General features: G+C 46.1%; 1 protein-coding gene across 4 annotated transcripts in view; it reads left to right on the plus strand.

Moving 5' to 3' along the window:
• ETV1 (ETS variant 1) overlaps positions 1 to 12,747 on the plus strand; it is a 96,571-nt gene extending 83,824 nt beyond the window's left edge. For all 4 annotated transcript variants that reach the window (XM_027872206.1, XM_027872208.1, XM_027872207.1 and 1 more), the window contains 2 exons: positions 8,268 to 8,369; positions 9,938 to 12,747. In XM_027872206.1, coding sequence (XP_027728007.1) covers positions 8,268 to 8,369; positions 9,938 to 10,159 — 324 coding nt within the window. In that variant the 3' untranslated portion in view covers positions 10,160 to 12,747. The remainder of the gene's footprint in view (positions 1 to 8,267; positions 8,370 to 9,937) is intronic.
• The last annotated feature ends 349 nt before the right edge of the window (positions 12,748 to 13,096 follow it).

A 13,096-nucleotide genomic window follows, 5' to 3' on the forward strand; every position in this document is an offset into this window, starting at 1 on the left:
ACAGACCTCAGGGACCGTTTAGTCCTTGCTTTACTCGAATGAATCCCCAGTGTGACATGTCCAATGACAAGGGCTCATCTGAAGGCCTCGTGGCTGGAGCCCACCCTCTCTCCTCAAAGCCCCCTCCACCTTGAGCCAGTACTAACCCTCTTGAGTCGATGTCTCTTGCCATCAAGCCGAGATTTGCTTTCTGTTGCTTCTGCCCAAGATGAGGTTCAGTCCCTCCTGCGTGTGACAGCCTGTCCACCACCAGAGGTAGCTCTCATGGTCCCCAACACACCCAGCTCCATCAACCAGGTGCCACTATGTCATGGACTTCAGCCCCTTCACCACTTTGATCCTTTGATTATCTCCCCTGGCTGCTCTGTAGTTCATCTATGTCCTTTTCAAAATAAGGTGCCCAGAACTGAGGACAGGGCTCCAGCTGTGGCCTGCCTGGAAACCATATGGGCCTCACTTGATGCACTCACTCTTTAGGCTGCCATGACTACATCCTGACTCATTTTAAGCTTGCAGCTCACTAAGTAGGCATTTATTAATCACCCACTGTGTGCCAGGTACTGTTTTGAGCAGATGACCAGAGGCTGTGGGGAAGAACAGAGGTAGCCAGAGGCAGGTACAAGAGCTGGAAACAGAATTTGGCATGACTGTGAGAAAGAATTCAGAAAAAGACAACGGAGTAGGAAAAACTGACCCCTGAGGCACCAAAGCTCTGGGGAAGGAGTGTGATAGGCGATGTGGATGTGGCCAGATATCTTGGTACAATATGCATGATGTTATAGCTTCATTAGATTGACCCCCCATTATCTTCAAAAATGGTCCATGACCTCTAATCTGCTTTTTTTTTAAGGAAGTCATACTTTGTCTTAGGGAAAAAAATTTATCAGAACGCTACAATATGAATATATATGTGTGTGTGTGTGTTTATATATATATATATATAGTTACAATTATGAATATATGTGCATGTATTGCTGTTGTTCAGAAATTTCAGTTATGTCTCACTCTTTGTGACCCCATTTGGGTTTTTCTTGGCAAAGATACTGGAGTAGTTTGCCATTTCCTTCTCCGGCTCATTTTACAGATGAGGAAACAGAGGCAAACAGAGTTAAGTGACTGGCCCAGTGTCACAGAGCTAGTAAGTGCCTGAAGCCAGATATGAACTCAAGTCTTCCTGACTCCAGGCCTGGTGCTCTATGCCCTGCGCCCCCAGCTGCCCATGTGTATATGTACAGATATACACATGCATGTGTGTATATACAGAGAGAAAGAGCCGTGGCTCTACTTGCTAAAAATAATAAAGGAACACATGCTAATACCGCATTCGTGTTCTCTATACCAGAGCATTTATTATTAGAATGCACATTCTGGTGTCCGTTATCTAGCAAAGTCACATATGTAGAACACCCATTTCCATGCTGGTATCTGACAAACGGGACACGGGCATTTGGTCTTGTATCGTATTTCACAAGCGGAGACATGGCCCACATCTCGCCAAAGCAGTTCGTGGAAATGGACGGTGTCTCTTGGGGTTCTGGGTGGTGGCTCCATGTTCAATGAGAAACGAAGGTGACGGGTGCTGAGAAGGAAGTGATAGGGACCAGGGAGGACTGGTATGATTTGGGTGAACTCTTTGACATGAGCCACAGGATAATATTCTTTAATGAAGTCTGGAACTCTCATAAACCAGAACCTTTTCTATTTTGAGTCTTGCTAGAAGCATTGTCGGCTTTTCAGGATCCATTGGTTTCTAAGGGCAGCTCGGCCTGGCCCTGATGAGTCAAGCAGATGTCACGTGACCTTTGTACAGTTTTAGCAGAGTTGGCACTTTCTTCAGGCTGATTCAGAAGGCTTCCCTTTGGATTCCCCAAGGATGCAGAGAGAGAGCCTCGAGTTGCCTCCCAGGCATGTGACCCAGCACTCCTCACAGGGTCCGAGGCAGCAGAAGCCTGGAAAATTCAAGCCTTCCTTGCTCCAGCTGTTTGGTGTTTGAGGCCCTGTAGACCAGCCTCTGTCATCTGGGGTGCCAGGACCATAATGCTTTGACTGGAAGGGATGTTAGAGGTCTCCCAGCCCTGCACCCTCATTGGACAGGAAGAGGCCCCGAGGAGTCCCCAGCTTTCCAAGGGCCAAGCAGTAACCAGTGACAGAGATGGGATTCACAGTTCTGTGAACATCCAGTCTGCCCCTCCTCTTTTCATTGCTCCACAGAGAGATAAGCCCAATGTCAGCCCGGTGGACGTGGCATTGAATGCCATGTTGGTCAGCAAGAGAACCCAGGGGGTTAATGGCCATGAAGGCATCAGGCAGGACTACTGGGCCGAGTTGGGCGATCTGTATTCGTAGACGTTGCCCACTAGTCTCTAGTGCGGAGAGGAACACCATACTGAGGAGAGGTAACCATGATGGCTTCCAAGTGGGAACAGCCAGCATGGATTCGTGACCCCTGAGAGGTCACGGTTCACAGATGACACTGCCCGAACCCCAAAACGTCCCCACAGACAAGGGACACAGGAAGTGTGGTAGAGTGGAGAGAACTTGGCAGAATATTTGTCTGATGCTCGCGGCCCGTGTAATGCTGGGCAAGTGAGTTCCCTTCCCTGGACCTCTGTGTCCTCATCTACAAAATGTGCGGTCCCTCCCAGCTCCAGGTACAGGAGCCGGAGCCTTTCTGAGCTTCAGTTTCCTCCTGTGTCAGTCGAGGAGTTTGGACAGCCCCGATGTCCTTTCCAGATCCAGACCACACCCTCATTTAAGTGTGGGCAAATTCACAGAAGTTTGGGTCTTGTTCAAGTCACATGGCTAGTGAGCAGCAGGGCAGACTTGAACCCAGGTCCTCTTTCTCTCGATCTGTCCTTTCTGCTCTTTCATGGTACCCATATTATTATCATCATCATCACCATCATCATCACTGGAATAGAGAACCATTTAATTAGAGCTGGAGGGACCTTAGAATTCACCCTCTTTTTACAAGTGAGGAAGCCATAGCAGAGAGCTGGAATGACTTCCATGTGGGAGATGGGGAATGAGCATTTATTAAGCACCCACTGTGTGCCAGACCCTGTGCTAAGCACTTTACAAATAGTAGCTCATTTGCATCAGCACCAGCCCCAACATCCCCCTGCTGCTCATGGCCCCTTCTGATGGCTCGTGCTCCAGGTCTCCAAGCAGAGGCTGTGTTGAAAAAATGTGCTGTTGTAAGGTGTGGCTTGGGAAAAATGGCCTCCGAGCGCCAGCTCTGAGATTCTGTGAGCACCGACCAATGATGGGGTATGTGTCTACTGTACAAGGACAGCAGGTTGAGTCTAGAGGCTGTGCCCTGTTTGGCAGCAGTGATGAGGACTCTGACCCCAGCAGCTAGAGGCAGCAAGGTGTGAAGTGGATAGAGCTCTGGGGTCAGGAAGACCTGAGTTCAAATCCAGCCTCAGACACTTCCTACCTGTATGATCCTAGGAAAATCACTTAACCTCTGTCTGCCTCAATTTCCTCAACTGTAAGATGGGGTAATAATAGTACTGACCTCCCAGGGTGATTGTGAGAATCCGATAACATATTTGTAAAGTGTTTAGCACAGTGCCTGCCATATTCATTGTTTGGTTGTGTTGACTCTTCGTGATCCCATATGGGGTGTTCTTGGCAAAGATACTGGAGTGGTTTGCCATTTCCTTCTCCAATGGATTAAGGCAAACAGAAGTTAAGTGACTTGCCCACGGTCGTGCAGCTAGTGAGTGTCTGAGGCTGGATTTGAGCTTAGGGCTCCTGACTCCAGGTCCAGCACTTTCTCTATCCACTAAGCCGATTAAGGCAAACAAAAGTTAAGTGTCTTGCCCAGGGTCCCGCAGCTCCTCTGGGTGCTTCCAGCTCTCCCTTGATGGTCCTGCAGCTGCAGAAGTTCACAGGTGAGTGGTCAGCTCCACAAGTGGGACAGCTCACTTCTCCTCTTTCCATCTCAGCCAGCCTGAGCTCCCTTAAGGAAATCCTTTTCTTCAGCCAAAGGAGTCCCTTTGTCTCCCAAGCTCACTTTGTGATTTTTCCCTCCTAGGATTCTCTCTCCCCTTTGTACCATCTCCACCTATTAAAAACTTTCCTCTCTTTTGGGTCCACCTCAAATATCACCATTTGTATCATGCTGTTTGCCCTCTTCACTCATGCCCCTTGCCACCTGGCTGGCTCCTGGGGTGCCCTGAATTATTCCTTGGGCATAAATCTGTTCCATTCACCTCAGGTCAAATCTGCACAAGGTTAGAGGCCATGACACAGACTTCCTGCCACTCCCCACTTCTCCCAGGCTCTTGTTTACAGTGGGCTTCATGATTGTTTGAGGAAGGCTGGCAATCAGGAGGGAAGGGATTGGAGCGCAACGGCTCTGTGGAGCTTCAAGTTAGCTTTGTCAATACAAAGCATATGGTCACAGAGAAATGTAGACACCCCATCCAGTCTGTCACCCTTTGGCTTGAGGCAGGCATGGGTCCATATTGGTGCCCTACCACACCTGATGCAGGCATTGGGGCATATTTTGGTGATGTATGATTTGGCTGGTGACTATATCAGCTCTGTCTAGTCAGCAAGGCAAGCTAGTCCTTCCCAATGGGTGTCTAGAGTGGACAGATTTTTTTGTGGAACACAAACTGTGCACCATGTGCAATCAGACAGCTTTCACTTCCATCGCAGCTCTGCCATTTACTGGGCCTGTGCTGTTGGACAATCTATTTGAACTCCCTCTTCCTCATCTTCATCATCTGTGAAATGGGGCAGTAATGCCTGCCCTGCCTACCTTAAAGGGGTGTTGTAAGGATAAAATGAGATCATGAAAGAGGTATTGCCCTTTTTCCATTTAACCCCAGAAGGAAGGATAGACATTTCAACGAGACATGTTTACGCTTAATGTATGGAAAATGTAAAAACAAAACAAAAACTTCCCGAGAGTGAGAGCTGTCCCAGGGTGGAGCAGACTGCTCCAGGAGGCAGCAGATGACTTTTTTTTAAGGAGGGGCACTTTAAGGAGAGCTGGGTGGCGATTCATTGGGGGTTCTACAGAGGGGATTCTCATCCAGCTCAGTGTTGGACAAGATCACTCTGAACTCCCTCCAGCTCGAAAGTTCCCTCTTGGCCTATATTTCTTCTTGCCCCCCCCCGCCATGCATTTCATCTGTGTCCACGGCTGTCCACCCATCCCCAGCAGAATGCAGGCTCCTTGAGATCAAAATGTCCTTTTTAAGTCTTTGTACTCCTAGTGCTGAATCCAGAACTGTGTGTGGAGAAGTCACTTAATAAATGTTGATTAAATCGAAATAAATGTTTTACTTTAGCACCGTAATGTGGGATATAAAACACTTGCACATCACATGTACTCCCATCCAAACACACACACGTACACACCCTTATTTTCCTTTGTCTGATCAATGCAGCCGTGGCCACTGCTGTCACTGCTGAATCTCAGGACAGTTAGATCTCTGTAAGATGCCAAATTGGAGGACTGCAGAACTGTACATTGCCTGGCATCCCAGGTCACCCATTTGGGGTCTCTGTTTTTTGGCAATGGGCTCCTTTCGTCCCCCTCAGGGTCTGCCCCAGTCTGGGGGTTGGCTTTTTTTGCATACATTTCCTATTCCAGAAGCTTCCCATTGGCAGCCTCGAAAAGGAGCATTTAGGAGAAATATATTATTCCAAATCACTATTTAATTTAAAGAGCTATTAATATTTCTTTCTTCCTTCCACACCCAGCTTGCCCGTGTGTTAGCTGCTGGCAGCTTAACCATGTACCAGGAGCCCGTGATTGGGGATGGGTGAATAATGTTTTACTTAGGGGGGGAATTGCTGTCTGGTCATCGTCATCCTTGTTCCTCTAATACTGAGAAAGTCAGCATGAAACAGAAGACCCTTTTTAAATTTTTTTTCCGTGATATTACAGTGGGCCTTCCCACAAAAACATTCCACCTGGAAACAGAGTCTCCTCTTTGCTACATCGTAACCTGCCTCTCTGGAGGAAAGTTGCAGTTTTGTATATTCCAAACCCCATTATTTCTTTAATGGGGGAAGATACATTGGTAAGAGACAGAGTATCTAAGAAAGTAATTAAAAAAGTCATTGACAATGTGCAAATAGTAACAGGGAGAGAAACAGACTACTTTCTCTGATCTGTAAAATAAACAAATACTGTTGTTTGGCGACTTCTTGTTGAATGTAGGCACCGCCTCCAATGGGGAGCCTTAGCCCAGGATCCTGAGTCTGGGGTCCGTGAACTGCTTAAAAATACAGTTTGATAACCGTGTACCAATAGAAGTGGCTTCCTTTGTAATCCCGTGCATTTAATTTTATGCATTTAAAACCATCATTCTGAAGAGGGGCTTGTAGGCATCACAAGACTTCCAAAGGGGCCCATGACACACAAAAAGGTTAAGAGACCCTGCCTCACAGCTCTCCTGAATATCTTGTATTTAATAACAATAACAACGATGATGATGATAATCGCTAGCATTTATATAATAATTTATACATATGATTTATATACATTCACATATGATTTATAATTATCCCTAGCATGTATATAATAATGGTTTGCGAAGTACTTTCGAATATCATCTCATTTTGCCCTCACAACAATCCTGAGAGGATTTTATAAGTGAGGAAGCTGAGGCTAAGTGATATGCCCAGGGTTACACAGCTAGTAAGTAACTGAGGCAGGATTTTAACTCAGATCTCTCTGACTCCAGCTCCAGTGCTCTGAGGCTCTGCCCTCCAGGAACTTATAGGTCAAAGAATGAGACATCTTATATGAATTAAGACTTTCAAGACAGAGTAGATGGGAGACATCCTTAGAGGGTATGGCAAAGGTTACACCTTTGACACTAACAAAAGAAAGAAATCCCCCCATGATCTCCCCCCCACCCACTTTCCCAGGCTTGTCTCATGTTGTCCCTTTCTCCATGTGCTCTCTCTCTCTGTCTCTGTCTCTCTGTCTCTGTCTCTGTCTCTCTCTGTCTCTCTGTCTATGTCTCTGTGTGTGTGTGTGTGTGTATGTGTGTATATATATATATATATATATATATATATGTATATATACTGAAAGTGACCCATTAGCTCTTCCCTCTCCTGGCTCTGTACTTTTGCACATGGGGTCCTCCCCTCTCTGATGTCCTCTTATTCACCTCCATCTTGTAGCTTTCCCAGCTTCCTTGGGGGCACCACCTAGGTGCCACCTTCTGCTAAGGACTGTCTTAATCTCATCAGTAATTAACAGGAGCTTTTTCTAGCCTTAGAGTGCATTCCTCTGTTGTATATTTTGTCTTTAATTAGGTACATGTTGTACCCCCTCCTGGCAAAACAGAAGCTCTTAGAGGTCAGGCGTTGTTGTTTCATGGTTGTCTTGTGTTCTTAGGACCCAGCATAGGACCTTAATAAATGCTTTCTGTAATTGAATTGGAGGGAAAGCAAACATCTCTCCAAGGAGCAGGGGGAAAGCATGTGTGCTTCTCCTCCATCACAGGCTGTTTGTTCCCTTTGTAAAAGCCTTCTCTTATTTCCATTAAATCTTGTACCCAAAACATCTTGACAAAGGGCCCTATTGAAAAGTCCCAGAGAGGTGGCTACATGCCTGGTTTAAAGAACACACCAGACCCCAGGAAATCCAGGTCACACTGCCCTTTGTTTCAGAACCTCTTTCCTCCTTGGCAAAACAGGGTAGTGGCTGCTGGGGTGGGGGCACGGTAAGTGATAGCATGAGCCCTCAAGGTCCTGGGAGTCCGATTAGTGGATTCCTAGGGGGTTCTACCTTGTTAGTTGTGTGACCTTGGAAAAGCTGGCGTCAGTCTCTGGGCAGAGCTCCCTCCTCGTCCAAATGAGCGCAGTGACATTTACTTAGCAACGTTGTTAGAAGGATCAGCTGAGACCTTAAAGGCAGGAGGACAGGCGTTCAAGTCCTGCCCCTGACATGTCATTTCCTCTTTGATCCCAACCTCAGGGGCTCCTCCAGGGCTGTGCTGGGACTCTGTAAGTGAAGCATCTCACAAACTCTCTAGTGTATGTTATTTCTATGCAAAACCCTTGCAAGCTGCAAAGCTACCTACATGATAAAAGCTGATGCCCGTCAAAACATGATAAAGTGACAATGGTGGTAAAGCCAGTTAATGATCAAAAATAAACACATCCGTATCTGTTTTTCTCATTCCACAAAGTGCTTTGGAAAGTGGCCTCTGAGCATAAGCAGAGCTCTTTGGAGGCGGTGCGTGAGATACATTTGTATGCGGGTTCTTCTCTTTCCGTGGCAGGTGGCCCGGCGCTGGGGCATTCAGAAAAACAGACCGGCAATGAACTACGACAAGCTGAGCCGATCTCTCCGCTATTACTACGAGAAGGGCATCATGCAGAAGGTGAGCAATGCCGTGCATCCCGAAGAGCCCCCGAAAGGTGCCCCTTAATACGCGAGTCAGGCCTGAAACACCACACGTTACGCTCTGGGTGAAACGAGGCTTTTGCAAATTTTGACAAATGCTTAGCTCTTAGATTTAAAAATTACAAGCCTGTCTATTTATAGTCTCAGGTCTGCTGCAGCCCAGTGTATGTTCACATCCCCGAGATGTAGGCTTTCTTCAGCCCTGAGAGGCTGCTTCCTCCGCTGATGGGTGGCATTGGGTTTTCAGTGAGTTCTTACTGGTTTGTCCTCATCACCGAGGGCGTCTGAAACACTCTGGGGAGAAGAGAAGGGGGAATCCAGGCTGCTGGGGTATCACTGGTGCTCTGTTCTTTTCTTCCTGGTATTGACAAAGATTCTTTGAAAAACTCTCCTATGCACCTTGGATTCTTGCCTCTTGTTTTTATGAGCTTGGGGCTCACATCCTGAAACAGGTCCTCTTAACTGGAGGGCGCTGTGGGAATGGCCACTTTCAGGAAGTATTTCACGTGGACTAGTGGTGTAAATACTAACGAAGGCATTGGATTGCTGTTAAAGATCTTTGTACGTTCCTTTTTAAACTGGGGCATGGTAGGCTGAGGGGCATCTTGGCTTGGTGGCTACAGGCCAAGACCTGCAATCAAAAAGACCTTCCCCTGACCTCCAGTGGCTCCATTACCCTGAGCAAGTCTCGATCAGCCAGCAAGCACTTAATCCACTGAGCTGGTCTGTGCCAGGCAATCAAAGGCCCAAATGAGCCACTGCTCTGGAAAGCTGTTTGGGGCTTTGGGGTTTGGAGGAGACAGGGGTTTGGGTGCACACAACCTGTACCCAGAGTAGTCCAGTCGAGTCAACTGGCATTTGTTAAAGGCCTGAAGTCCTGCTCCATTAGGCATTATGCTAAGCTCTGAAGATCCAAGGGAAGAAAGAGACCCTGTTGTCACGCAGTATAACATCAGTGTCTGTGTTATACACATACACATACGCACAATGCATACACACATGCACACACACACATGATTTCTACACACAGCTCCCAGGATGTTTGTCCATTATTTAGGTTTTCAGACCTGGGTTTGTTTTTTTTTTTTTTTAAATACATTCGCTATTACCAGAGGGAATAGTGGTCCTGCTTTATCAATGGGAAACCCTTTGGTACTCACGTCCACATGGCCAGCATGGCTGGTGTTCTCCATGGCATTTCATTTTCCCAGGATCTCAGACTGGCCCTGAGCATATGGCAATCCATGTCAATACCTGTTCATGGGAAATTGCTAAGCCACTCATTTCCTTGACCAGGATTTTCTTTTCCCCTGGTGCAAACTTTCAAGACAGCAAGGTATGGACACTAGAACCCTGGGCCTGTAAGCAGGCAAATCTGTGTTCAGATCTCACCTCTAACATCTGGAACTGTGGGACCCAGGGCACTCTGAGCCTCAGGCAGACTGACTTGCTGAATCAGAGGTGGGCCAGGCTCTCCGTTCTGGCAAACTAACTCTTCTTCTCTGGGTTGTTGGGGTGGGCATTTCTCTCCCATGTTATCTTCAGGTGGCTGGAGAGAGATACGTCTACAAATTTGTTTGTGATCCTGAGGCACTTTTCTCCATGGCCTTCCCGGATAACCAGCGCCCACTTCTGAAGACAGACATGGAGCGTCACATCAATGAAGAGGATACGGTACCTCTGTCCCACTTTGATGAGAGTATGGCCTACATGCAAGAAGGCGGCTGCTGTGACCCCCACCCTTACAATGAAGGCTATGTATACTAGCTACCGGGACAGCGTGGCTGGGAGATGGGCCCCTCCCAGGCCTTTTCCTTTTTCGCCAAACATGGAGAAGAAAAGAGGAAAACACTTCATTTTGTTTTTTTAAAAGAGTAGTCACACACACTCACACACACACACACACACACACACACACACAGGGGTTTTTCCTGTTGCATCATCCTATGGTCTGCCATGGACAGAGCACTTTACTAGAGGGGGGGAGGGGAAGAATCTAAACATTGATTTGGTGTAACAGGAAGAAAGTGGGGGTGGGGGGTGGGGATTACTTTTTACATAGGTGTGGGAAGGGGTCATACAGGTTTGAAGTACAATGAAGCTATATCACGTCTGTTTTGTTTCATATCAACATAAGATAATGTACATTTTCTCTGGGTATCCACAGTACAGTTAATTCTCGTTGTATGAATAACCACTGGGAGAATCTTGGCAGAGGAACGAAAATGCCTTGAGCATTTGTCTTGTCATGTCTAAGAATCTGCAGGTGTCGGGGAGAAGCTCCCTGTGCACACGGCTGGGTTTGCTTATTGGGCGTGGCTGGCTTTGCACCGACTCCTTTTCAAGATATATTTAAATACTGCCATGAGCATCCTCTGTCTTTTTTTGACTTTGTTTTTGCACCTGGTTCCCAGAAAATCCATAAAGTGGGGAATTTTCCCTGAAGCTGATTATGTCCAGCACAGCCCGTTCCTGACTCTGGCTCCCCAGTGGAGCTACAGACTAATTAATAGCAAAATGCATGTATTTGGACACAGCCTATCGGATCTCTTAGGTGCGGGGAAGCCCACCACAGCGAAAGAGGATGTGGGGTTCCCTGATGCTCAAAACGCTGTCAAGTCTGGGATGTTGGCAGGGGTGGGGGAGAGAAGGTTTATTTATTGTCTTTCTCCCACAATACAGAGAAAAGTTATTTAGCCAATAAGAATTAACTGTACTCAGTCACATATCTACTTCCGCTGTCATAGACGCGGTGTGCATTCCTTGAGAAAAGACTATCCAATACACTGACTAGGTACTTTAGTAATTTTTAGACACGGTACCCATGAATATGCATTTAAGCCTTTTTCTGCTGTGTTATGTTGATGACATATATAAACACTAGGTAACGCTAATGCTTCTGCTGCTGCCTTTTCTGTCATGTTCTCTTTGAGGCTGAATTGACAACGACCATCGATAAGCAATGCCGTTAACTACAGGTAGCATTTCAGGACAAAATAGATGACTTGAAACATTTATTGCTTAGAAAATAGCTTATGCCATAGCTGGACTCTCGGCAGCTTTCCGTGCATCCACAAATGAATCACGAGCTTCAGCTTGCTTGAGGGATGCTCTGTGGGGACTTTGGTCACTTTCGATGGAATGGGGACTCATTAACAGACTGTCCAAGAATACATGGAAGTCGCGGTATGATGTGGTGGTGCTGGCACTGATGTTATCCATCACCTTGTCTTGGATGCGCAATGGACATGGGTTTGGAAGAAGATTTAAAGTTTTGGGGTGTTGGTTTTTCTTTTTCCTTTCTTTTTCCTTTTTTTCTTTTTTTTTTCCTTTTGGGAGAATCATGAAAGCTGGATGTTTTATTCCACTTGGGTTGAAAAAAAAGAAATATCAGAAATGTTGCATTTTACTATTTATGATCACCTTTCTCCAAGTTCCCTTTCTCAGTTCAAAGAAAGAACATGAGATTTGGGGGATTTGGGCAGACTGGAAAGCAGGGTACTTCTGAGGAAACCAGTTGGTCCTCGGTAACCAACTCTTAGAAGAATGTTGCTGATTGCACCACCAGAGTGACACCAAGGAGTCTCCCTGAAGAGCAGAGGGACATGAATTCTCTCCCACACATCTCCACTCTGGGTGGCCATTTAAAGCTCCAAATATAGCAGTGATGGGGGACCCCAGATACAATAAATGAGACCCATACTCTGTACAATGGACGTTCAATCCTATAAGTAACATATTATAGGCATGTGTTCTTATGTGCACGTGAATTGGAATACTGGGCTAATGGGGATATCTTGAAAATTAGTTATATATATATATGTATATTTTTTTTGTCCCTCCTACCCTGAGCTCTTGTGGCCATTAACTTCACTTAAAATAAAATAAAGAAAGAAGACTCAGCATACATTTTGTTGGGATGGAAATTTGGATCTACAAAGGAAATCCACTTGTAAGGGCTTCATGGAAAGGTCTATCCAAATAAGTGTGCCTGGAGAATTCTTGGCTAGTTGGGCTTCTTTATGTCAGTGTAGAGAGCAGCTCTAATCTGGAGCATAAGGGGATCAAACACAGTATCTGCATCCATTATGTAATTAATATTTAAGGATAAAAATATATGTTATGCTGTATAAGGTAGTGACTCACTGAATGAAACAAGAAACCAGTCCAATGTTAAGTCATTTCCCAGCAAAAGAAGGAAAAAAATATAGAGCTATATATATTATATTTCATCGAACTTTCAACTCTTTTGAAAAAAATGTACCTAAAGATTTATTTAAAATTTTGTTTTTATTCCACTTCAGTTTGGTTTTGTTTTCGGGTAGATTAATAAACCTGGCAGCTGATTTCTGCAAGGCTGTGGCGTTTTGAATTTCTTCCTGACTTTGGCTCCTAGCACGTGGAAGGTGATGAGGGGTAGTGCTGTCGTGCCATCCTGGAGACACGAAGCCTGCGGATGTCTTCAGTGGGGGTTGTTGCCTCCTTATACATGGCTTAAAGGCAGGTTGGGGGCCATGAAGCAAGGTTAACTCTCAAAACAATTATGAGAACAGAATCTGTGCCATTGTGTGAAAAAGGCATTCTCTTAAAGGGCCACAAATTTGTCCCTGGGAAAAAGAGAGACAGAGACAGAGAGAAAGAGAAAGAGAAAGGGAGAGAGAGAGAGGGAGAGCGAGAGAGAGAGAGCCCTAGAATTTGAAGCCT

Source organism: Vombatus ursinus, unplaced genomic scaffold (genome assembly GCF_900497805.2).
Source record: "Vombatus ursinus unplaced genomic scaffold, bare-nosed wombat genome assembly UNPS02014799.1, whole genome shotgun sequence".
In the NCBI taxonomy this organism is placed as follows: Eukaryota; Metazoa; Chordata; class Mammalia; order Diprotodontia; family Vombatidae; genus Vombatus; species Vombatus ursinus.